Below are 25,153 nucleotides of genomic sequence, written 5' to 3'. Positions count from 1 at the left end.
GAGAGAGAGAGAGAGAGAGAGAGAGAGAGAGAGAGAGAGAGAGAGAGAGAGAAGGTACGAGGATGACGACATCGCATAGACAGGAACTTATCACGATAGATAACGTTTTCCAAATGTGGGAGCGTACCGATTATTCGCAGAATACTCGTGGACGTGAAATCTTATCGATAGATTCGGAGTACAGAAACGATAAAACCGTTGTTTTAAATGCCGTCGTTTGCACGTTCGCCGCGGGATTCGATATCTATCACGACGCGCACTTGGAACTGCCGGTCGGTCGCGACCGGTTCGATGGAAATGAACGCGAATTTCGGCCCCGAACCGTCCGAGAATCTTATAAACAATAGTGAAAAAAAGGAGGATGAGTTTCTGATCAGTTATCGGGACCGATTCTACGACATACGCAGCTTCCTAAAGTCTCATCCGGGCGGAAGTAAGGCGCTCGGTTACTTTAAAGGGCGTAGCTTGGACAAAGCCTTCGACCAAAATCCACACTCGAAAAGTGCGTTTCATCTGTTGGAGGACTTCATTTTGAACGACCGTGAAAAATATCAAGAATACGAAGTGAGTTTCGTCGGGGATACGTAAACTTTGCGTTTGAAACTTCGTGTGTTTCGCGAACTGCCTTCAATTCCAGGCAACGAGTCTCTTTATTTATTTTATCAAAGTTGTTTTGAATGTGTTTATAGTATCTGTGGGGAAGAAAAGTAATGGTATCCGTAAACGATATTGGTAAGTTTTCGCATCTGATGAATGAAATAGGGAGAACTAGCGCTATTCATGTTGGAATATTATTTTAAATTGATTTCTGTTGGCTGCAAATACTGATTCGTTACGAAATACTTAACAATTGAATTTTTCATGAAGATTCGAAACTTTTCTTGAGAGACTCTAGAAGTCATTCTATAGCAAAGATAGGCTTTGAATTCCTTTTTAGAAATTTCAAATAACAGTGACATTGGGTTATAGAATACAGGCCTCCTAGTTATCTCTCGAAGTAGACGATACGAAAAAATGTTCTCACGTAAGTCGAGTGTTGAACATAATTTCTTCCATGGACTTTTAATTTCTCTTAATATGCACTTGTAACAATATACCCATAAAATAATCGAGGTAAAAACCTAGACCTCTACATGGTAATAAACATATATTTATTTTCATTCATCACTATCTTTCCATTGACTTTGGAACGTAAAGTCTCGAAGAATATACTAACTACTATATGTTTATTTTTAAATTCTATTCTTGAGGATAATTTTACGATCACATGATTATTATACAATATCTAAATGCAAATAGTATGTTAAGTACAACACAATGCCGGAAAAAAGGAATTGGTGACCTAGAAAAACCAAAGAAAATGGTACGGTATGAAAATAGTTTTACTTGACATATTTACTGTTTAAAGTAATGCTAGACGAAATAATTGGGTGGTCAGTATCGAGTCAGTAACCGTGAATTTTTGTGCGCCAGTTTGAAGTTCAAGAAGTTATAATGTGAATATCCTGAAGTATTTAGAAATGTGACGATTTCATCCATGTAATGCCATAAAACCACTCTTTTTATCGCGAAGAGCGAACAATTCAAGGAAAAGATTATATTTGATTTACTGATATAACAGAACGGCTATCTGTAATCACTTTTAACACTCTAGCTTTCCAAGTCTGTTTACCTCGCACAAGAAATCTCTAAGACCACCTCTGTACTTTGACCAATGATCATAAAATAGCTAATATTAATTCGTGAGGTGACATCTTTCGACGTGGATGAATCTTAATGTCCTCCTTCAGGACTTCATTCTGTTAGCTCTGAATCTATACAGGGTGTCCCAGCCTACGTGATACGGAACTCTAACTCCAAAACTATCAGCCGAATGTAAAATTTCAAATATGAAAATTGCATGGTAAAATGGGGCTCATGTTTCAGCGAGAGGGAATTTTTGTTAACTTTGTTATTTAACGAGATATGATGGTCAAGTGTCGTTTTTCAAATGGAACTATATATATTTTTTTATACCATGCGATAACACTTTTCAAGACGAATTCATTAAGCTTTAATGTATTTACCCGATTTTTATTAATTTTCAAGCTACAACGCTTCAAAATTTGCTAATTTTTAAGGAAAAAACTCGATTCGGCCTCGAGCGGTCTCCATTGATGCAGTAAGCACCATGCGGTTCTTGAAATCGATACGGAGGGTCTCGTTTGGGATTCTAGGCCCAACGAAGGAAAATGGGAAGAATCCCAATATTCTGGGCCTAGAATCCCAAGCGAGATATACATATATATTTTTAATAGTAATTAGCATAAAAGTGATCTAAAAATGTGCTGGTGGACAGAGACAGGTAGGGTATCGCGGTTTTCTTTTTCTTTTTAGCTGTAGGGGCTCTAGCTCCTCTTTTTAATCTATATTATCTTTGTGCCTAATACATGGATAAAAAAAGCTATCTCTACGCTACCTGCCTCTGTCCACCAGCACATTTTTAGATCACTTTTATGCTAATTACTATTAAAAATATATATGTATATCTCGCTTGGGATTCTAGGCCCAGAATATTGGGATTCTTCCCATTTTCCTTCGTTGGGCCTAGAATCCCAAACGAGACCCTCCGTATCGATTTCAAGAACCGCATGGTGCTTACTGCATCAATGGAGACCGCTCGAGGCCGAATCGAGTTTTTTCCTTAAAAATTAGCAAATTTTGAAGCGTTGTAGCTTGAAAATTAATAAAAATCGAGTAAATACATTAAAGCTTAATGAATTCATCTTGAAAAGTACTATAGTATATGGTATATAAAAAATATATCGAGTTCCACTTGAAAAACGAAACTTGACCATTATATTTCGTTAAATAACAAAGTTAACAAAAATTCCTTCTCGCTGAAACATGAGCCCCATTTTACCATGCGATTTCCATATTTGAAATTTTGCATTCGGCCGATAGTTTTGGAGTTAGAGCTCTGTATCACTTAGGCTGGAACATCCTGTATATGTATTCTTTGCGCCATTCCCAGAACACAATAGCCGAATTTCAACCATCCTGATTGGCGCGAATATAATTCAAGGTCTTTGGTTTTACAAGCCTCAAAACAAGCGTTACATAACGTTTGGGCTATATGAATAATCTTCAAATCTAAAATTAAACAAAAAATTTTAATCTACAAAAATATGATTACACGGGGGTCCAAACTCGTAAATTTCCTATTTCTGTTTAATTGTAGGTCTGCAGATGACTCGATCCAAGAGTTCAAATGTTATAATGAGTATTCTTCCTCTGTTTAAATTAAAGATCGTTCGTAGGCGTGAACTTGAACACTGTCTTACTGATCTTGTCTTATTGATCGTTGACACTTGTAACTGATCTGACCGTTTAATTAAATAGGACCTCATTGACTGGAATGCACCTATACTTCGCCAAGTCGGGAACTTAGGCGATAAATATTGGGAATGGATGAATCTACCGGTAAATCGAAAGATTCGATTATTTGAATCAAATCTCTTGGAGATTATATCGATCACACCTTGGTACTTTATACCGATCGTCTGGGTCCCTGTGTGCATCTACTTCCTTTATTCAGGATTTGCAACAATCACCAACAATTATACTGGTAATTATTTTTCTCCACTCTCTCTTTTACATTTCAACTAAAGTAACATGGATTCATCCAGACTGGGATCAATCAACTCTGATCTCAATTTAATTGCGTGCAAAAACTTATTGATGAAATCTCAACGATCGTTACCCAATTACTAGTACCGTAAGCTGATCATTAACTAGCGTGAGTATCGAAAATTTCGTTCGAACTTCCAGGAAGCGCCGTATTCGAAGCTTTGGTCTCGTACGCATTTGGTATATTTTTGTGGAGTATTTTAGAGTACATACTTCACCGTAAACTTTTTCACTTTAAGCCACCTGCTACCTCGAAAGTGCTTATCTCTTTGCATTTCGTGATTCACGGGGTTCACCACAAGGTAAGTGCCCGCAAGTACAAATGAAAGATGATACGATACACAAAGAATATCCTGAATTAATTTAATTTTATTGTCTTTTCTTTCTCAAGGCACCGTTCGACGATAGGAGATTGGTGTTTCCTCCTGGAGCGGGTTTATTAGTAGCGAAATTGTTGTGGTTAATTTACGAAGCATTATTCTCTGAGAAGACGATTTATTTTATTGCCGCTGGTACTACAACAGGTACTACTATCGACGTACTTATACCTAATATATTCACTACGAACGTAAATATATTGAATATAAAAAAATTTCGTAGGCTACATCTGTTACGATTTAATTCATTATTATTTACACCATGGATCACCGAATGATGGGACTTATTTATACACCATGAAAAGAAACCACAATTATCACCATTTCTCGCATCACGATCTAGGTAAGTAGTCTCTATAGTTTCAAAACCCTAAGCAGATTTTTGACGAATAAAAATTTACCATTTCAGGCTTCGGAATTAGCAGTAAATTTTGGGATTACGCGTTAGGAACGAATATTTATTTACGCCAATTAACGAAATCGATAGAATGGTGAAATTACTTGTACGCTTTGTATAGTAATTCTTGTTATCATCACGCGATCAAAATGAATTAAATCGATAGCGATAGATGATCGATCTCTCTTTGTTAAGAATAGTTTAAGTACTCATAAGGAACAAAATGCATAAGGTACGAAAGGACGGAATTATAGTGAAAAAAAAAACTACGAACAACTTGCCAATTTGTGCCAATCTACAGTTGCATGTGTCATTATGTATAATTCTAAGCACTTAAGCGAGTTGATACTTTAAGTACGTGTCGCAATATCACTGTACGTTAATTAATTACAAAAGTAATTTCGGTTTGAGCGTACCGAACAAAGTAGATTAAACCGTGTCAATGGCTACAGGAAAAGCACTGCAACGATTGACATTAGCTTGCCGAATTCACATAAATGAAATTAAGTTGCTTCAACTTTGACATTTTTCCTACCCATACTCAGCTGTGGGAAAGTGCTTTTATTAGTGGGAGGATTTAATCTGGAGGACAGATGAACAAATGCTTCGAACAAAGTAATCCTTTCCATGACATTTACTTCGTAATGTTTGAGCTTTTCTCTAGTACACCAGTTCGTAGCCTTACTGGCAGTATTCTCCAAAGTGTGAGAATCTTCTTCCGCTTTAGTTCGATTCCCAACAACGATTACAGTTATTTCTTTCTTGTCTTTGTTTCTGTCAATGTCCTTTTTCAGTGGAAAAAGTACATCCAAAGACTCGGGCTTGGCAGTATCGTACACCAAAACATAGCCATCAGCAAAACCAAGGTAATGGCGTGGAAGTTGCTGATTATTTGCATTATTTTGAAGCGATTCCAGTCCTGCTGTATCGTAAAATCGCACTTTTTCCTTGGTACCGCGATCAGTTTCTATGTTCGCGACGTAAATATCCTCGATCGTGGGATGAATTTCCTGTTTTATTATTATTAAGATTAGGTTTTAATTGTAATACAGAGTGTAATGTAAAATTAATTATTTTTAAGATCATTGTGTTTGTTAAACATTTTCAAAGAACATAACCTAACTTCTTACTGTCTTAGAATTGACATTTCCATATACAAGCTGTTCCAGTAAAGCTGTTTTTCCTACGCCTTTCATTCCACAAACAACGACTTTCGTTGTTTTTCCCATGTTTAACTTTTCATTCGAACGACAGTATTATTTACACTAGCTTAAATGTCAAAACTCCATTACAGACGAAAATAAATGACAATTCCATGCTTCCATGAGCGACCGATGTCAGCTGAATCTAGTGATTTAAAAGTCTACTTTTCTAGGGGAAAAATAACTCAGTATTCGTTTTTACATTATACCCGAATATTTACTTATGTTTCTTAATTAAGATAGATTTTACATGTTAAATAAATACCGATATTTACATATTTTGGTTTATTTCATTTAAAAATGCTTTCGATCGTTCAAAAATATTAAATTAACTCTAGCAATTCTCTATCATTCTTCATGCTCTAAAATATTTATATATATATATATATATATATATATATATATATATATATATATTTCTTGTATTATTTCTTGTCATTGCTTTATGAATTACTAGATTACTAGATTATCAAGTATATTCGTAACTGCATAAAATATCCAAATGACAAATTAAAATACTACACTGGAATGATTAAAACAGTGCTATTATAAGAAACAATAATGTATGTTCCTTTCTTCATATAAAATACGAATTCACATGTACAGGATGCTTATGTTTATCTACATGAAGGCATCTTTTTAATTTTCATTTTAAGTTACTTCCCAAACAGATGTCAAAATGTAGTTAACATCTGCATTATTTTCTTCCTTCATTAAGAATGATTTGTACTTCTTGTGTGAAACTTGTTCAATTTTTCAACACCCATCCATACTTTAAATTTTGTACACTCCCTCGTATAGCGCCTCAAATTTCAATATTGATCAATTTCAAGTGCAATAAATCGCCAAATGTAAAGATTTTATGCTCCTCAATCCAGTTAGAAATCAATTAGGTGTAGACATCTTTCCAAGATGTCTATTTTGTTGCTGGAATTGGACCAACTAGAGTACATCTTTATTTCAGATTTTATCAATACCACGTTACTTCCTTCACGTGGAACTTAATGTAGCCTATAGCTTAGTTCCTTCTTTTGACTGTTGTAGAGGCTTTATATCATCAGCCAAAAGTGCGTTCAAATCTAGATCTTGAAAATTCACTGAATGTTGACTTGAACCTAGAACAATAACCATGATTCATATACCAAAGAACATAAACAAATTTAACACTTAATGTGTTGTACGTACCTGCATGTGCAAGGAAAAGATCTTTTAAAAATCCTAGTTCCTTAGTGAGCATTTTAATTTTTTCCTCAAGTAGTTCATTCTCTGTCTTCAATTGGTTTACACGTTCCAATGTTTGCTGAGTACGTAACTTACTCTTAACTCTAGAACGTTTTACAGCCTGTCAAAGGTAAACAGAATTACATAGATCACATACAATGTTACAGAATTGTTTATATCTATACAAATATTCACCAATATTCATTCAAATACTCACTTGATTATTTCTATCCCTGCGTTTTCTGTAATCTTCATCATCTTCCTCCTCTGAAACTTGTCTTTTCTTTTTATTTCCAGGTACACTGTTCACTTTATTTTTTGGTGCCATCTAAATTCAATATTTAAATGTATATTGAATTAAAAGTTTATTAAATTTAAAAAAATGAAAGACTCTTCTAAGACAATAATTACGTTATCATGTCCCTAGTTCTAATGTTAGGATTGAATAAGAGTATCATATCTCGATAAATTAAATTTGTAGGAAATATGTAACTAAATCTACAAACAAAATATTTATAAGTCAAATCTTTCCGATAATATCGTTTCCAATGAATTTTTATTGTTTTTGTTTATATAGATGTTTGCAGAAAATACGTCACAATTACGCATACAGCATGCATCTCCGATAATGCGTCGCATAAGTCAGGGTCAATGTTTTTGGAATTTATAAGAGTTTCGAGCGTTTAGGACACTACGAAACACTATCGAATGACGAAAGATATCTTTCTTATACTTACAGTACACGTCAATTTAACTCACTTTTGAGTTTCCATGCAGCTCTTTACATTCCTGTATACAACTTTCGAGAAAACTTTTATAAACAGCCACTTTTACAACCAATACGCTGTTATGTGTATCACATCCAACATAATTCAAATACGACTTGAAGATGATGAAATTCTATTTAAAGCTAGCTTGCAGGTGATCTGTGATCATCTGTGATGTGGCGACACCTCTTTTAAGTTCAACCACAGAGTACATTTACAGAGAGGAAACTCTTGTTGAAACTTTAGATAAGTTCCAGTATTAGTATAGTCTAGTGCTTTGATTTGTCTTTATTTACAGCGCATTATTGTTTGTAGTACAATTTATAGAGTAATGTATTCATCAGTTTTATATCAGTCATAATATTTAGCATTCGTATGGTTTAGTGAATTTTAATCCAAGTGTCGCCACGGGTGGCAAAACTCCTAAGTTTGTAGTGAAAATAGTTCCAACTATTGCTGCTAGATGCAGCCACGAATACCTATTAATTAGTAATGCTTAATTTTTCATAAATGATTAATTGGTATGATTCTATATTCTATAACACTAAGATATGCTAGTTAAAAACTCAAATTTATCATTATTATGAATAATTATTTAACGCAGCAATAATTATCGACCTTTTAGTTAATAGCGTCATCCTAAAGGAAGGGTGAGAACTATTTTTTAGTACAAACTTGGGCCTTTTCCCACCGATGCCGCCACCAACCAAGTCGATACTTATGGTAACACTAAACAATTATTTATAAAAATGATACGTTTGACATACTAACTAATATATTGTAGGAACTATTTTCACAACATTTTTGGGTACAACCATTTAGTTTTAATTTTTATCGACTTATTATTTATACAAATAGTTTATTATGGCGTTACCGATACTATATTTTTTGCAAAATATTCAAATTACATTAACATACTTTCATTAAATAAAGTCATTTATTTTGCTTAAATAGTTAGTCTATGATAGTTTCGAAGATAGTCTATTGCAGCTGAAACTGTGGGGGGGGGGGGGGGTGTGGCGTTTCAACCCCTAAATATGAAAACGGGCCAATATAACAAAATATGTATATATTATTTTTCGATCCTTTAAAACATATCCAAAAATCAAAACAATCGGAGGCGGACATCTAAAAAGCTTTCCTTGTCAGTAATATTACTAGACAAAAAATATTAAATTGATATATTACTATACATATATACTTTTTTGTAGGATAGAATGTGAACAAAAAATTGTACCAGACTATTTAAGATTATTTCAAACAACATAGCAATAATACATTGAAGTGAGACAAAATAATATGTACATATTTCAAAGTAATTAAATATTTTTTAAATTTTATTCATACATGCCACAAGTCATTTTTCAGACAGAAACGAAGGGTCTCTATTATAACTATAAACTATAACTACAAAATAAAGCGTCATATAAATTACCAAAATCTATATTTATGAATAATTTACATAAAATATGTCACTTTATTTTCATTATATATTGTTTTTTAGTTTTACTCTAGTAGATTTCCTTAATACAGTTGTTTCTTCAATCGTGGACGTATTTAATACTCGGTTTCTCAGTTGTGGCTTATTTTGTAAATGCAAATTTTCATTATCATTTAAAATCCTCACAGATTCTTCATTACTTGATTCATCAGTCTCGCTATGATAATGACGAGACGCCTTTTTAACTTTTTTCTTTACATTTGAAACGATTTTATTATCATTTTGTACTAAGTCACGATTTCTTTTTCGGAGTGAACGATTGTCGCTATTTTTGGAATTTATATTTTCTTTCTCCAAATTTGCCATATTTATTAATTTGTTTTCTGAAAAAATAATTCCAAATATTTTAACAGCTTAACAACTTTCTAGTATTCACAATTTCATATCTTTAGTAAAACCATATTACATACCATAATTATATTTAGTGTCATTACTATCATTACTTGATAAGTCACACACAACATCTTGTAAAACAGATGTTGATCTACCATCTGCTCCTTCTTGGTCAGAGACATAATTAGAATCACAGTTTCCTCTGGCACTAGTAAAAGAATTCATTCTTTTTGTTTCATCGTTTCGAAATAACTTTTTTTTTCTTTGTAATAACACTTCGTACTTTGAAGTCTTAGAATCAGCCTCTGATGTATCTTTACTAAGTGTGGTATCTGTTATTGAATTCATCTCTTTATTTGACACGGAGGTATCATTAAACATATCTAAATTCGCATCATCTTTCTTTCTTTGTATACCTGAATAATGAGATGACTTAACTTCTGTATGATCATCTTTTTCATAATTTGTTTCACATTTATTCTTTGGAATATTGTTTCTGGGAGGAGACAATTCAACATTAAGCAATTTTGTTGGATAAGTACTAGAATACATTTGTAATGGACAGTCAACGTCTGAATCGGAGTCTTCAATATATGCACCCGAATTTAGAGGCAAAAAATGATCTTTATCAGTTTCAACCACTGAATCATCTGAATTTTCATCCTTTTCTTGTTTATCCAAAGTGCTTTCATTATTTTGTATACTTTCATTCAATAGATTGCGTCTTGCAGATGAATGTCTAGGAGGATTAGTATGTTTGATCTTTCTAATTAAACTTTCAAAACTATCTTTGTACGTTTCCACTAATGGAAAAATTTAAAAAAATCATTGAAATAGAAATCATTAAGAAATTGTCAATTAGCTAAAAAAATAAAACTCACAATATTTTTTTCTCTCCACATCTATAACATTTTGTTCTGTATTTCGATTAACATGTAACTTCTAAAACAATCAACGATTTTATAAAATATATAAATAAATAATAGGAAAATGAAATGGAAGAATAACAGAATATACATTTACATTTATAAATGATGAAGTTTTATAAATGTTTTTCTCAAGACTCTCTTCATCTTCGCATTGCTTAATTAACTCTGAAACAGGTCTTGGATATGATTTGTCACATTCTGCATTATAAAGAATAATATATCTTTGCAAACGAGCTTCCATAGCCTTCCGATCTCCTTGGGTTGACAAACCAAACTCTTTCAATTTCTTACGTATCACACCTTCTTTCATTAAAGTGAATACTAATTTTGGCAGTGGTTTACGGTTTAACTGTACTCTGTAATGACAAACATAAGTTAGACTCTTTGAATTAAATATTTTATAACTTGTATAGATGTAAACTAAATTCTATTATTCTTACGTTTGTGGTTGAACTTTTCTTGATTCTCGTTTTAAGCAATCATCAAGATGCCTATTTATATGCAACTCTGAAATAGTAACTTTACATACAGGGCATATAACATCTGCAGTTTTCTCCACAACTGTTACATTTGCAGATTTTGTACTTTTAGGTGTAAACATCAAAGGTATTCTGGAATTTCCACTGGTACTGGGACTAGATAAATCTTTTTGCACATTTATAGAAGGTGATGTATTACTTTCAGAAATTAGTCTTTTGTTAACAATTTTATCTTCTAATTTAATTAAATGCTTGTCTTTATTCTTAGGTGTTGACTTTGGACTACTCAAAATAATATCACTTCTATTAAATGGCAGAAATTGCATTTGACTTCGTAAACATTTCTTTAATTTATCTTTAATTTGTGAAAACTGTGTTATAATTTCATCCAGAACTTTATTTTTCCTCAAGTCCTTCTCAAAGGTTTCAGCAAAACAAGCAGGACATTGTGTTTTATAATGTAAATATTTTCTGATACATAAAGAACAATCTAAAATTTTAAGTAGGCACAATTAATTTATGAGTCTTTACCATTATACTATTAACAGCAAAAATATTTCTTACAATTATGTGAACATGATGTAATCACTGAAGTTTCCATGTATTCGTAGCATATTCCACAAACTAATAAATCTTCAATGTACTAATGAAAAATTATCATTAGTTAACTTTAGTTAGTTAATTATTTATATTGTTAATAAATGAAAGATAAATATTAATATGTCAAAGTATTACCTTCAGTTCTATATATTCTTGAGGCCACATTATACAATATTAATGTTGTACATACGTTTACACAAATAATTTCGAGGTTAGATTAAATCAACATTGTTTACGTTTTAGTAAAGAAAAATCGTATACCATGTAAACCAAAATAAAACTGATAAGAAAATATATATCATAAATCGTTTGTGATAAATATAAATATAGATTGTATATGTAAACAAACAAATTCAAATAACGGATACATTCAGAAAGGCCACCGCTCGCTAAGCCCAAGGCACTAGGGCTGGTTGAACCGGAAGTAGTCGAAAGCTTTACATAATTTGTAGATTTTCATAAAAGAAAAGAAGGTGTAGAAAAGCCGCAGTGTCAAAATAATTTATATTATATAATGGATTTAATTGGGTTAGTACGTGCTCTAAAATCTAAAAACGTGGACCAACTGTGGTATTTGCATGGTATTTTATATACGTAATACAACTGAAATCTAATGTGAGGTTATATTTGTAGGTTTACGATAAAAACCACTGTTGTGGGTGGTATCGTATATTACACCTATTACGAAGGTCTGTGGTCGAAATCAGAAGAAACTGCTAAATTATATCACAAAATACACGAACATGTCGCTCCTTATATTATATATAATACGACAAATTCTCTGATACGGCACGAGGTAATTATTTAATAAAATACCGAATAGTATACGATTGTAGTCATTTATATATTATTTCATATAACTTTTATAATTTTTGCAAATGATGGACTAAGTTACTATATATTAATTACTATTACAAATATTTTATATCATTGCTTGAAATTTGAATTATTCAAAGGGACTAATTTCAACAAAATTATGTTTAGTTTAATAAACTACCAAGTGTCACAACTATTACAACTTGTGCAAAAAAATCTTGGAACAAAGGTGTTATGAATACTATGGAATTCATGTCTGATTTACCTACTCATGTGGTTAATGGTGCAACCAGTGTCTCTGAAACTGTACAGAAGTATATGAAGGAACAGAAGCAATAAGTAGAAAGCTAAAGTGTTTATAATACTATTAGTATTGTTCTATACATTTTGGATGTAAATTATATAGTTGAATGTATAACAAAATTATATAACTATGAATAAGTAAATTATTATTTATTTTATGCCTATATTTATTTTGTATATAGTAATTTTTACAACATTATGATTTATTTAGCCATATATATGTAATGGCCATACTGTAAAATGTTTTCTATAAAAGCATATTCATAAGTGAATAATAAAAATATTGAAAAGAATAAGATAAGAACCTTTTAAGTTACCTTTTAAATTATTTTAAATTAAAATAAATACAAGTTGTAAACGTAATTGTACTATACATATTTGTTTTATTTATCAAATATTACATAATACTAAATCGTAATTATTTCAATGACTTTAAGTGTCGATCTAACAACTGTACTCGCTTAACAAGTTTGTCTTCTGCACCAAAGTGTTCATAAGAAATACTTATAAGGTGATACCCACTGTGTTCTAATAATTTGTTGTATAATTTAATTATTCCTTGTAAATCACGATTTCCTTGGCAATACGCATAATAATCATGAATAATTATAGCAACTCTGAAATTTATAATTCGACATAACATAAAGATATTAGACTATAATTTTCGCTGCTATTGTATACTTACTTGTTTGAATTCGTATTTACTACAGAAGGTTTCTGATTAGTATTCCTATAGTATACAGCATCTAAAATTTTATTTAGTTGAATACATTGTTTATTAAAAATATAAACTATAAAATTTTCATATGCATACCTAAAATGAAACCCATTTTTGTATTTACATTCATTTCATAATCAGGAGGTTTCAATATGAATTTTAATGTTTCTTCAAGAGCATTAACATGTAGTTGTTTTTGTTTGGTATATGATTGTGTTACATATGGTACATCTAGATCAGTAAGTAACGGCCCTGAAAATAATATTTCACTCAAATACGTATATGCAAACAGTTTTTAACTTTTCAAATATTAAGTGTTATCTCAAAATCATGCTTTACCTTGATAATTCTTCATTATGTATTTTGCAGCAGCATTGATATTTAATAATTTTATTTGCTTCGACAGATTTCTTGTTGAGTCTGTAATATAAATTGAACATCAATCAGTCGTCAATGTATAATTAAAAATTTGTTGTAACAATAAATACTAACCAGTGGGCATGAGACTCTTAATAAAATCACCATTTAATACAGGCTCAATTTGTGAATTCGTAGCTTTGTTCAATAGAACCAAGGACCAAACAACATCTAACTGTTTTGTAGGTTTTAATGATTCGATTGATAAAAGTGGTACATATCTCTATTACAAAAACAATATTTCAGTGTGTTCAATTTTAGTCAGTTATATAATATAGTCACTCTGTAATGATGATACAATTGATGGCGATTTTTTATGAAAAAACCTTTAAAAAAATACATATTTTTTCATAAAGAATTGCACTCTTCTCTGTTATATCATGATTACTGGGCAATTCTATATAATTTTAGTAAATAACATTTTTAAAATTTTTCATTCTACACACCTCTATGATGGTATTTGTTTGTTCGGTATCATAACCTAATATTGCAAATGCCTGCAACATAGTTAAAACATAGTTGTTTTCCAATGTGGCATTGGAATCAATTATTATCTTGGACATATGATTTAAAAAGTCCATATTTTTATACCTAATCATTGCCATAGATTTCACTATTGAATGCATTGAATCAATGGATTTTTCATTCATAGACTTTATTAAATCAGAACTAATTTTGCTAAGTAACACCTGTAATATACAATAATTATAATAACTTGGTTAGCTTACTTCCAGATAATTTTTAAAATAAATACAAAATTATTTTCAACTTACGTCATCATAATAACACAAAGTTGCAATATTATATAGTAAGCTTGAACATTGTCCATGACTCAACATTACATTGTATTCAACAATGTTGTCAAATAAAAATTTTAGTAACTTTGGATTTCTCTCTTTCATATTTGCCAAGTTTGATATTTCCTATATCAAATAAAGCAGAAATTTATTTCTAAAGTAAACAGAGAGTTATCAAGTTTTCCTACCTTGATCATCGCAGATGTGGAAAGATCACTGTATTTGGAGAAATCATTTGATATCTTAACTCTGATGGTTTTTGTTGTAGGCTGTACTATTTCATTTTGTGTTTTATGATCTTTTGTAGTATTCTCATTTTTAGTATCTGTCATATTTAGCTTCTCTGCATTCACCCAATTTATAATGGTATTCATAACCATTACAACGTCTTTCTGAGGTAAATGAGGCATATTTATGAGAGCCAATAAATCATGTACATTCTGTGCACCTTGAACCCTTGATGTAATCCAATTGTCTTTCTTTAAAGAATTACACACTGTCTCCTTAAGTTTGTTAAACTTAGTCTGTTGGTCTTTGGTCATCATCATGGTTGATGGTGGCTCATACTTATGCTTTAATAAATCAACTTTAATTTATTAATAAAATACAACATTATTTTCAAGACATTTATAACACATTTACTTTATAAACTAGACAAGTAATCACTTGGACAGTTTCAGTAGCATTAAATTTTACCTTAACATTTATGTTAGAAGATTCTTTTACTGGCGAGTTTGTTGTAAAAAATGAGGTAAGAGGCCATAATCGGGGAGTAAATCTGGCAGTTACGGTACAAATAGTTGTATTAAACTGGAGCATTGTTGTTAAACTGTAAAATTACATTTATACAATTGTAAACGGTTAGAATTGTAATAACCACGACATGAATTAACAGAGATAAAGTTTATTGGAATTTTTGTATCATAAAATACGCGGATAATTAAATTGACTTACTTTATATGAATATATATAAATGAAAACAAGGTTATTTTATCTATCGTCTGTTAAAAATCAAACCCAGCTCCATTATAAGCAATCATAGGTTAATTCTGTGTGCACTGTGAATTGCTGTGAAAACCGTGACTGTACTCATCCATAAAATAATTCTTTCAAGATTGGATTCTTGCTCACATATTTATAAACAGATGTTATAATCTAATACACAGCGTAATTTCTATTTATTATTACCTCTTCCGTTTCTCCAAATTGTTACTAATAAATAATAATTGATTTCACAGGAGTGTAATCTTTATTGTCTTTTTCTATAAGAAATGTTGAAACGTCATTCTTTTAATTTAATTTTCTTTAAAGGATAATATTACGAAAACTCTTCAGAATATTGTTTTCGTATTATTATGTAATACATGTGCGTATATCTTTCTTACGATAAGTACTTGACAAACTAGAAATAATACAAAATTGGTTTCTTGAAATTATTTATTTAAATTAATTTGTTTAACCCTGATAATAATTGCGTATACTGTTATATTTAATTTACGTTTAAAAATAATTTTCATCTAAATAAATACTGCTTCCTTTTCCTCTAAAGCAATGTGACACTTGGTTACTTTTTGTTCTTTAAAATCTGAGTACTCTTTGAGTCATTTAAAAATACACCTGATAGTCCATAAAACTATATATATTTACATTTGTGTTACTTATCTCTGAACTATAAATGCATAATCAAGTACTAACGTTATGAATGACAAAATACTTTCTACGTAATAAAAGAAATTCGAAAAAAAAAAGTTTCTATTACCTCAACTATAAACATATGACAACTATAAACATTTATGAACTAGACATGATATATATTTTAATTAAATTTGATTAATCTATAATTTTAGCATTTACTGTTTTATTAGCTGCACAGAGCCATAATTCAATAATTGAATTTTCTTAAATCTAAGTTACATGTAAATTAAAAAGTACAGACTATATTTCAGTCTTTATTGTTACCGTATCGAGATAAGTGCAAATTATACAGGGTGTCCCAAAAATGTTGTAACATATTGAAAGGGGTGGTTCGGAAGGTGATTTGAAACAACTTTTTCCTTAGCGAAAATGTTGTCCGAGGCTTCGTTGAGAAGATATTAACAGAAAACCCCGACCAATCAGAGCGCGCGTATACCGTTGGAGCGGCCGTGGTAGCGAAGACTCGAGCTAAGCGGCCGCGTTCAATGTCCTTCGACGCACGTCGAGTCGCTTGTTCGCGTACAAGCGCGGCCTCTTAGCACGTAGCCTTCGCTACCACGGCCGCTCCAACGGTATACGCGCGCTCTGATTGGTCAGTGTTTTCCGTTAATATCTCCTCAACGAAGCCTCGGACAATATTTTCGCTACGGAAAAAGTTGTTTCAAATCACCTCCTGAACCACCCCTTTCAATGTGTTACAACATTTTTGGGACACCCTGTATTTCTCTATCATTCTTTATGATGTAATTTAGTTCTAGGTGGAAGCTTCTACAGTTAAAAGTAATTTGTTAGTTATTTGGTAAAGTTTCATACAAATGCAACTTTATTTGACACGACTACAGTAAGTTACATTAGCGCATATACACCTCAAGCAGAACGACGACAGCCATAATCTGAAAATAAGAGAATATCATAGTTTTTAACAAGAGTTTCGTCTCTATTAAACTATTCTGTGGTGAACGATCCAATAGAATTCCTTTAACTGCATGACGTTTCGGTGAGTAACGAGTCGAACTGTTGGGGGCGTTTGCTAACCGTTGCTGCATACACTTTGCTCTGCTTTGCACTTGACGGCTCTCGTGTGTGTTCAGCGTTGCGAGAAGAAAACATTGTTTTCGATCCGAGCGCGGATACAGATCCCGATCATTGTGCGAAAATGACATCCCGCATGGAAAAAGAACGTGCCAAACAAATACAAGAAAAGTGTCAAAACCTTTTGACGCAGATGCTGCGCGACGAAGACAACAAGTATTGTGTCGACTGCGATGCAAAAGGTTCGTGCGTCAACCGTGAATTCTCTAGCAATGTCTTCTTTTCCCTATCCGACCGATTGCTATGCGTTATTACGTCCATTTCCTGCGAGCCTTGCAAAATTGAATTTCTTATTTATCAACGATGCATGCAGGTCGTGGATATCGATTTCAAAACGACCTAGTTTCGCCCAGCGAAACATTATAGATTTTTAATTCATCCCGTGACAAAACTTGAATGACAGCGATTACGAGTAAACGTCACGAATGTTTTTTGGTCGTCGTGCTCGTGGTTGCTCGAATATCCATGATTTAATCGATGATCCTCCTATTGGTCTTTAATACAACATTTTACATCTTCTAATTTCTTTGTTTAACGCACGTTGCTTATTGACACATGTATCATATAACCTGAATCGTTTAATTCGTGTTAAGTTTCTTCTTACTGTCAAATTTCTGTTCCATCTCTTCAGGTATATGCATTGAATGCACATTAAAGTTTCTATTATTATATGTTCTTATGTACATCATTTAGTATTCCTTACAGACTGAACACAAATATGTTCCTTTCTTGCATTGACCAGTCATACTTTTATTTCATAGGACCAAGGTGGGCTAGTTGGAATTTAGGTATATTTCTATGCATTCGTTGTGCTGGAATACATAGAAACCTCGGAGTCCATATTAGCAAAGTTAAGTCTGTTAACTTGGACACATGGACACCGGAACAAGTAGTGGTATGTTTACAATGACTAAGCCTTATGTCTTTATGCTCTACAGTATTTAATTGTTTTGCATGACAGTAAATGATGGAGTGATGCTTGCATTGTATTTGTATCATTTTCAGAGTTTACAGCAAATGGGTAATTCTAGAGCGAGAGCAGTGTATGAAGCAAATATTCCAGACAGTTTTCGAAGACCTCAAACAGATAGTAGTCTTGAGAGTTTCATTCGTGCAAAATATGAACATAAAAAGTACATAGCTAGAGAATGGGTGCCACCACCTTTACCAAAGGTATTATTTCTTTCAATTTTAAATGAATATATTATATCTATACAGTAAATGTAAAATTTAATAATTGTATGAATTAGAATAACTTAAGAGTTCTGAAATAAATTGTATAGGTAAATTGGGATAAGGAACTTGATGAAGAAGCAGAAAGACAACGTAGACGAAAAAAGGAGAATTCTAAAAGCACTAATAACCAATCTATACTTCCGCCAGTAAAGAAACCAGAAGTAGTACCTCAGTTGCCAAAACCTAAAAGTTCTGTCAGTCCTAAACCTAATAGAGCAAATAATACTGCAACTTTAGATTTGTTGGGCCTAGGTAAATTTTTATTAACATATATTTAATTTGTGACACAAAATAAGACTTGCACTTTTAAAGATGCTTGATCTTTTAATAGATGCTCCAGCTGCAAATCAGTCAAATGTAAATGGTAGTGGAGATGATGTATTTTCTTCCTTTTTATCTGCACCCCCTGCTTCAGTAGTTTCAAGTAGTAGTACTTCCAGCACAACTACAAGCACAGCAGCAAGTATCGGTAAAAGTGAAGAAGAAAGTTTCTTTGATCAACCAGCACCATCACCTCAAGAAAAAAGTAAAATGACTAAAGATAGTATTTTGGCCTTGTATGGTACATCCGGACATCAACAATCAGCAATTTATGGAATTCCAGGTACATTTATGTTATTTGAAATACGTTACTGTACTCGGAACCTCGCTAAATCTTCCGCCATAATATTGTTTTAGGTGGAATGTATGGTCAACAATCTACTGTTCAATATAAACAAGTACCAAACATGGTAACGTTTGGTCAGCAAAATAGTTTTCCAAATCAACAAAGTTCCTTGACTCAACTTAATCACCTTCCTACTCAGATATCTATTGCAACTAATCAGTTACCAATCAATCAGAATCAAATAGCAATGAATCCTAATTCGTTAGGACCAGTAGCAACAAGTTCTTTAGGAAATTGCGTACATGTAAGCCAGATAAATCAAATTAATGGCATTCCTAATTCTGCTGTTGCAGTGCAACCGCAAATGGTATATAAATTTATGTATTGCACAATGCAGATGTCAGATCTATTTATCAAATAGATAGATTAATTGTTCCATATATCCGTAGATGATGCAACTAGGACAACCTAATATTAGTAGTAATAATGGATGGAGTGGGATGTTAACACAGAATCTGCAACCGGCCCCTGGTAGCAATCCGTTCTTTAACTTAACATCTCAACAACAACAGTCTGCTGTCTTTGGTGCTCAGGTACATATATTATATACCATTTCAGAAGTTTTTCTACAGCATAACAATAATTATGATCATTTTTATATTGTAGTTACCACAACAAATCTCGCAACTATCTCTAGGCGGTACGAATTTCTCGAGCACACCAGGAAAGTCCACTACCGCTGCTTTGCCCGGGCAAACGCTTTCTACTAATTTGTGGCAGTAAAAGTCTTACGAATATTATTAGTTGATTGATTATTCCATTGAGTGTTGTACACTAGTGTCGAACGTTCGTTACGCACCACGATTAAATTTCCATTATAAATTGGAAATTGCTCTGGGACATAACACAACTAAGACACGAATAATAAGTACTCGAATGCTGCCATTTTCGAAAAGTAATTCGCGAGTGTATACAGTATTTCGAGTCGGAAAATATTTTTCTTCTAAGCTTTGCTAGCTTTCAACGTTATTGTTGGACAAGTGGTAACTATGAATAAAAACGAATTTTTGACTGATTGTAAAGAGTTATTTGTGACGTGCGGTATAGATGTACTTGAGAACGTAATTACTGGATGCTTTTGTAACCACATCTAATGTATGTCAGGGTCCATTTTCATTATGGCAACAAATATTTCATTATACTTAAACAAGTACAAGTATCTTTAGTATAATAAGCGTATTTTGCGACATGATTCATTTTTATTTAAAAATACAAACTGACAACGGCACGTTTTCACAAATGACTAAAACTGTCAGATAAATTGTACTGTATATTAAAGGGCACTTTACTTAAGAAGTGACCAACAATTTGAAAATGCAGACTCGTTTTCTAGTATGACGTTGTAATGTTTGTACGCAATCAAAATGTATTAAATATTTTAAATATTTGGTTGCTATTTTCGCATATAACTAATATTAATTATTTAATAGTTATAAAGACAGTGTCTCGTGTTTAAAAACTTTGCGACACTATTATGTTTATATTTGAATAGTGTGTTGCTTAGAGCGTTCAATTTTAACGTTAATTACATATTAAAGAATATTTTAGTATTTAATATTTTTCAACAAGTATTACTATTACTTCTTACATCACTAAAATGCATTTACAGTTTTTGTTAATATCTAATGGCTGAGACTTAATGATCTAAACGTACGACCGGTACTCTGTTTCTTATTACGTACATAAAATTTACGTAGTAAATACTTATGGTTTGCAATCTCCTCGCATTTACAGAAACAGTTTAGTAGTAATTGTCGATGCTTAATTAAAGCTATGCTTAAAATCAGGTTACGTATGTTTCTGTATTATAAATTCGTCTAATTTATTGCCATGTAACGAGATAAATACTGAAACTTGACAATAAGTTTTAGACATATCTATCGCGTTCATGCTGTATTGTTTTACATTTTTTTCTTAGTATTACCAAATAATACTAAATCATGACGCCACTAAATACAAAATGCATAACACATTGAATAAATTTGTTCACTTATTCTTATAAATAATTATTAACAATCGTATAATTTACGACGTAGCAATCAAGGACAGTTAGGCCTTATAACTTACTGTTGCATCGAGAAAATTCAACATATTGTAAAATTGATATAAGTACAAATACATATTGTTAAACTGAAAAAAAAAAAGAATATTTATGAAATTATCGAATGGAAGATTCATAACGTTATGACGACGAGAAATTTAGGTTATTTCATATTGATTCATGTTTCAGCGATGACGAAAAATTAAAATTATATTTATCGAAAATTATACAAATAACGTTTTTAGGTGAACGTGAAGTTACATGGCAAATGTAGAGAAAGACTATTATAAGTAATCATCAGATTAAAATGTATATTATAGTTCATCCTGAAGTTTAGCAGAGCAAGCAACATTCCTTCGCTTATTTTAAATCGTAAGTGACATACGAATCTTTATAAGCATAAGGAATGTATTCTATAACGAATATGCAATTTTAAAAACACGTTAATATTTTTCACAATGTCACATTTTCTTTATCCTCTCATCAACGAAACAGTAACAAAATAAATAGTATATATAAAAGGGACACTTAACATCAAAACATGAGTGATCTTAATTTTAAAACATTCGTAGCGATAAAAAATCCACAAAACAATCAATTCTTGAAAGATTAAAATGAAATAATAATTTTAAACAATAAATGCAATATATATTTTCTCATTCAATTTTTAATAAACACGTCAACTATCGACAAGACATTTGCAAATTGAAACTAATCCTATTTTCTAGCCTTCGTATACGTTTGAACTTAAAAATAAAGACCGCCATCTACTATAGATAAATACATAATTATCTTTGATAATCAGGACCGAAACTACTTAGCTGGCTTTGGCGATAATAAATTGAAATATTTATGCGTAAAATAATCAAATGCCTCTTACCTTGACAAAACTCATGTTTTGTAGTAACAATTAAAACAAAATACTTAAACAATTTCTGTTATCTATTTGAATTGCGAGCCTGGGTTCCAGACGACTACGCTGGAGAAACCCGGCGGAAGTCGCCATCTTTGTTACTGGATTACGAAGCGAGGAAGGCTCTTTCACTTCCTTGAAACGTCTTTTCGTTGTCGCATCAAAGCCACGTGAGACTATCATGGATAAACCAGTTGTTTTGGCTCGTGTTATAAAGGTTCTAGGCCGAACCGGCTCACAAGGACAATGTACGCAAGTTAAGGTCGAGTTCCTTGGAGAACAAAATCGACAAATTATCCGGAACGTAAAAGGACCGGTACGAGAAGGCGATCTCCTAACCTTGCTGGAGTCGGAACGTGAAGCGAGAAGGCTTCGATAAAAGGATTCATCTACGACAGCTTGATACCGTCAGCAGTGATTCAACTCTGGCAATACAATTCATTCCACCGATTGAAATGGATGTCACACAACTGTTCCAATAACACAAGCACATTCGATCCAGAACATCTATGTCACTGAAGATGTCTATGACTCCTGTAATAAACACTGGTTAATATTTTTCAAACTATTCGCTACTTATTTTACCCGACTTTCACAACTTAATTTCGTTTATTCGTTAATTTGATAACGTAAGTTTGAAGACTTCAATGCTTGGTGTGTTTTACTGCTTTGAACCAATACTGTATATTAGCACTTTGCATGCACTAAATTTTCTATGTAAGTGATTAATTCGTTTCGAATGGTAAATTGTATTATATAAAGAAAGAAAGATGAGGCTTGTGTTAAGAATAATGGTAAGTAATTTTTGTTTAGTCGTTGACTTCCCAAAGGCTGAAATATTTCTTCCTTACTACAATACATTCAATTTCTATTAGAAATTAATGAAATATTTATTTTTTTATAAAAAGAAAAACCAAAGAAAACATTATTTTATATCTAAATATATATAGATACAAAATATGTGCATAGAGAAACATAAGTTATACTGCAATTCTATATCCATGTAAATTGAAGGTTCATTGGACATTATAATATACATAAATTTAATGTTTCTTTGAAATTTCATTACAAAGCAGATATTTACAATGGATGAATGCAAAATTTATTATAAAATCGAATTTATATAGATATATAGTCTTTTATACAAGTCTTTAGATGGCTTACATACATTAATATACACAAGTCACATTCTACTTCTAATTGAAAATGCAAACAAAGTTTGCTTGTGAAATAGAGTGCAAGAAACAACTTAAGTTTTAAAAAAGTTGTTATATCCTTCTTCGTTTTGGTGGGGGTGTATCTCGCGGACTTGACGATGCTTTAGAGGAGCTATCCATACTCTGCCTAGTTGGCCGTTTTGGACCTCTTTTTAAACTTTCACGACCAGGATCAGAATCCTTACGTTCCTTTTTCCCATTTGATGCTGGAAGGAAGAATCTTTTAATTGTATCAATGTAATTAATGAATCTATTAGAAACAAATATATGTAAGTACCTATTTCTTCAAGATCATCTTTTCCCTTTGATCTGCCTTTAGAAGACTTGTGATCTTTTTTAACATCTTTTATGTCTCTAAGTTTATCTTTTTTCATTTCCATATCCTTAATGTATTTTTTAAACTCTTCTTTTTTTTTATCAACATCTTTGGTTCCTTTGAGATCACGAAGAATAGTTTCCTTCTTCATCAGATCTTTAACATCTTTGTCTTTCCTCATTTCCTTATATTTATCTCTTTGTTCCTTTAATTTCAACTCTGGTTCTTCTCTCTTTTTAGATTTAAGTGGTCCTAGAAACTCTTGTTCTGGTAAAGAAAAATCTATCTCTTGACTAGGAAATGGTAAATCTTCCATGTCATCCTAAAATAATTTAAATATGCTCTTTCAAGTTCACATTAATTCATTATACTTAGCACTTTAATACAATAATAAATACCAGTGCCATGAGGTCATACATTGATTCTAAATGATCCCAAATCATCTTTAATGATACATCCTTATGAATAGCAGCACGAAATTTTTCCCATATACAAACCATGTGAAAATATTTATTAACGCCTTTAAAGAAGAAACGTGTAATAGAATCTCACTAAACAGTGATGTATATTTTGTACAATATTATTGGTTGTACGTCAGATCAATGTAAACATAACCTATATAAACTTCATTATATCATCTTAAGTCTTACCAACAGGCTTATGTCCATTCATAGCAAAGAATAATTGAATTTCATTTTCGACATTCCATTCCACTTCATCGGTAGAACTTTCCGTTTGTTTCTCTTTAACTGCCATTATTACAATTCAGAAAATCGTAATGTGTCAATTCCGTCACGCTCACATTGGCTGCATTCACTGTGATATTTAAATATCATTAAAAACTACATTTCCAAATTTCGTAAAAGTACGAGATTATTCCAAAAAGTGTCGAATTTCGTGTGGAATTTCCCGCAACGAAATACAAATTATAAATATAAAATACAATTGGATAAAATGTAAAAGGTATATAAATATAAAAAATAAAAATTTATAATATAAATCTAACACAATGTGGAAAAGAATAGAATTCGTTCGCTCCGACTGCAGTGATGGGCAAAACCCTAGACTTCGAATAAATGTGAAGTTTGCCGATATGTCTATCTCCTTTCCTCTTTAGAACATTTTCCAAAGAAGGAAAAGAGACAAACATATCGGCAAACTTCAGATTTATTCGAAGCCTAGGGTTTTGCCCATCACTGAAAAAATAACAACACTGGAGGCAGTCATTTTCAGTGCTCCTGTGATCAATCACTGTGGCTTCCAGCAAAGTCATGAATGAATCTTTCATCCATCATCTTCTTCTGGATTCTTTCGTTCATGAGTAAAATCTACTCTGGTCCACTCTGGTCTACTCAACATGTTTCCAGTCATCAGAAACTGTTCACTCATCAGTAATCTGTGCTGAATGTAACCAATGAGAGCATCCAAAAAGGTCACCGCTCACTAAGCC

At 31.9% G+C, this 25,153-nt stretch overlaps 9 protein-coding genes across 13 annotated transcripts; 4 read left to right on the top strand and 5 right to left on the bottom strand.

Annotated features, from left to right (window-relative positions):
• The first annotated feature begins 58 nt into the window (after positions 1-58).
• LOC128889300 (fatty acid 2-hydroxylase) lies at positions 59-4,614 on the top strand. Its single transcript, XM_054146815.1, has 6 exons — positions 59-564; positions 3,382-3,607; positions 3,811-3,971; positions 4,061-4,193; positions 4,270-4,389; positions 4,456-4,614. Exons 1-6 carry the CDS (start codon positions 208-210, stop codon positions 4,539-4,541), a joined length of 1,083 nt encoding a protein of 360 aa, XP_054002790.1. The 5' UTR covers positions 59-207; the 3' UTR covers positions 4,542-4,614.
• On the bottom strand, positions 4,148-6,042 carry LOC128889301 (NF-kappa-B inhibitor-interacting Ras-like protein). Of its 2 annotated transcripts, XM_054146817.1 has the most exons (3): positions 5,574-6,042; positions 5,082-5,453; positions 4,148-4,988 (listed from the first exon to the last, which is right to left on the bottom strand). In XM_054146817.1, exons 1-3 carry the CDS (start codon positions 5,670-5,672, stop codon positions 4,947-4,949), a joined length of 513 nt encoding a protein of 170 aa, XP_054002792.1. In that variant the 5' UTR covers positions 5,673-6,042; the 3' UTR covers positions 4,148-4,946. The 2 variants fall into 2 exon arrangements, with proteins under 2 accessions (XP_054002792.1, XP_054002791.1); XM_054146816.1 differs by having other exon boundaries at positions 4,148-5,453.
• On the bottom strand, positions 6,041-7,824 carry LOC128889303 (CCAAT/enhancer-binding protein gamma). Its single transcript, XM_054146820.1, has 4 exons — positions 7,626-7,824; positions 7,084-7,194; positions 6,831-6,987; positions 6,041-6,760 (listed from the first exon to the last, which is right to left on the bottom strand). Exons 2-4 carry the CDS (start codon positions 7,192-7,194, stop codon positions 6,657-6,659), a joined length of 372 nt encoding a protein of 123 aa, XP_054002795.1. The 5' UTR covers positions 7,626-7,824; the 3' UTR covers positions 6,041-6,656.
• A 1,236-nt stretch (positions 7,825-9,060) lies between these two features.
• On the bottom strand, positions 9,061-11,752 carry LOC128889163 (E3 ubiquitin-protein ligase RAD18-like). The gene is made up of 7 exons (XM_054146545.1): positions 11,611-11,752; positions 11,440-11,518; positions 10,837-11,365; positions 10,491-10,752; positions 10,349-10,409; positions 9,545-10,270; positions 9,061-9,457 (listed from the first exon to the last, which is right to left on the bottom strand). The coding sequence occupies exons 1-7, from the start codon at positions 11,638-11,640 to the stop codon at positions 9,120-9,122; spliced, it is 2,025 nt and encodes a 674-aa protein (XP_054002520.1). The 5' UTR covers positions 11,641-11,752; the 3' UTR covers positions 9,061-9,119.
• Positions 11,753-11,850: 98 nt separating this feature from the next.
• On the top strand, positions 11,851-12,760 carry LOC128889166 (uncharacterized). The gene is made up of 3 exons (XM_054146550.1): positions 11,851-12,003; positions 12,109-12,271; positions 12,460-12,760. Exons 1-3 carry the CDS (start codon positions 11,990-11,992, stop codon positions 12,628-12,630), a joined length of 348 nt encoding a protein of 115 aa, XP_054002525.1. The 5' UTR covers positions 11,851-11,989; the 3' UTR covers positions 12,631-12,760.
• Positions 12,761-12,957: 197 nt separating this feature from the next.
• LOC128889165 (FAST kinase domain-containing protein 4) lies at positions 12,958-15,858 on the bottom strand. 3 transcript variants are annotated; one of them, XM_054146547.1, is made up of 10 exons: positions 15,715-15,858; positions 15,223-15,355; positions 14,715-15,098; positions 14,503-14,652; positions 14,176-14,418; positions 13,805-13,952; positions 13,652-13,732; positions 13,409-13,564; positions 13,280-13,340; positions 12,958-13,211 (listed from the first exon to the last, which is right to left on the bottom strand). In XM_054146547.1, exons 2-10 carry the CDS (start codon positions 15,343-15,345, stop codon positions 13,013-13,015), a joined length of 1,545 nt encoding a protein of 514 aa, XP_054002522.1. In that variant the 5' UTR covers positions 15,346-15,355; positions 15,715-15,858; the 3' UTR covers positions 12,958-13,012. The 3 variants fall into 3 exon arrangements, with proteins under 3 accessions (XP_054002522.1, XP_054002521.1, XP_054002523.1); XM_054146546.1 differs by lacking the exon at positions 15,715-15,858 and adding an exon at positions 15,481-15,681; XM_054146548.1 differs by lacking the exon at positions 15,715-15,858 and having other exon boundaries at positions 14,715-15,112; positions 15,223-15,356.
• A 1,244-nt stretch (positions 15,859-17,102) lies between these two features.
• LOC128889899 (stromal membrane-associated protein 1) lies at positions 17,103-21,222 on the top strand. The gene is made up of 8 exons (XM_054147966.1): positions 17,103-17,495; positions 18,075-18,208; positions 18,319-18,486; positions 18,597-18,801; positions 18,881-19,153; positions 19,228-19,523; positions 19,606-19,749; positions 19,823-21,222. Exons 1-8 carry the CDS (start codon positions 17,378-17,380, stop codon positions 19,937-19,939), a joined length of 1,455 nt encoding a protein of 484 aa, XP_054003941.1. The 5' UTR covers positions 17,103-17,377; the 3' UTR covers positions 19,940-21,222.
• A 1,053-nt stretch (positions 21,223-22,275) lies between these two features.
• On the top strand, positions 22,276-22,735 carry LOC128889898 (40S ribosomal protein S28). Its single transcript, XM_054147964.1, has one exon. It carries the CDS (start codon positions 22,352-22,354, stop codon positions 22,547-22,549), a length of 198 nt encoding a protein of 65 aa, XP_054003939.1. The 5' UTR covers positions 22,276-22,351; the 3' UTR covers positions 22,550-22,735.
• Positions 22,736-23,249: 514 nt separating this feature from the next.
• On the bottom strand, positions 23,250-25,111 carry LOC128889897 (MRG/MORF4L-binding protein). Of its 2 annotated transcripts, XM_054147963.1 has the most exons (5): positions 25,094-25,111; positions 24,354-24,520; positions 24,102-24,223; positions 23,665-24,025; positions 23,250-23,593 (listed from the first exon to the last, which is right to left on the bottom strand). In XM_054147963.1, the coding sequence occupies exons 2-5, from the start codon at positions 24,457-24,459 to the stop codon at positions 23,439-23,441; spliced, it is 744 nt and encodes a 247-aa protein (XP_054003938.1). In that variant the 5' UTR covers positions 24,460-24,520; positions 25,094-25,111; the 3' UTR covers positions 23,250-23,438. The 2 variants fall into 2 exon arrangements, with proteins under 2 accessions (XP_054003938.1, XP_054003937.1); XM_054147962.1 differs by lacking the exon at positions 25,094-25,111 and having other exon boundaries at positions 24,354-24,760.
• Between the last annotated feature and the right edge of the window lie 42 nt (positions 25,112-25,153).

The sequence above is a fragment of the Hylaeus anthracinus genome, unplaced genomic scaffold (genome assembly GCF_026225885.1).
Source record: "Hylaeus anthracinus isolate JK02 unplaced genomic scaffold, UHH_iyHylAnth1.0_haploid 11997, whole genome shotgun sequence".
NCBI lineage: Eukaryota > Metazoa > Arthropoda > Insecta > Hymenoptera > Colletidae > Hylaeus > Hylaeus anthracinus.
Note: the sequence above shows the minus strand (reverse complement) of the source record. Positions and strands in the feature narration are given on the sequence as shown.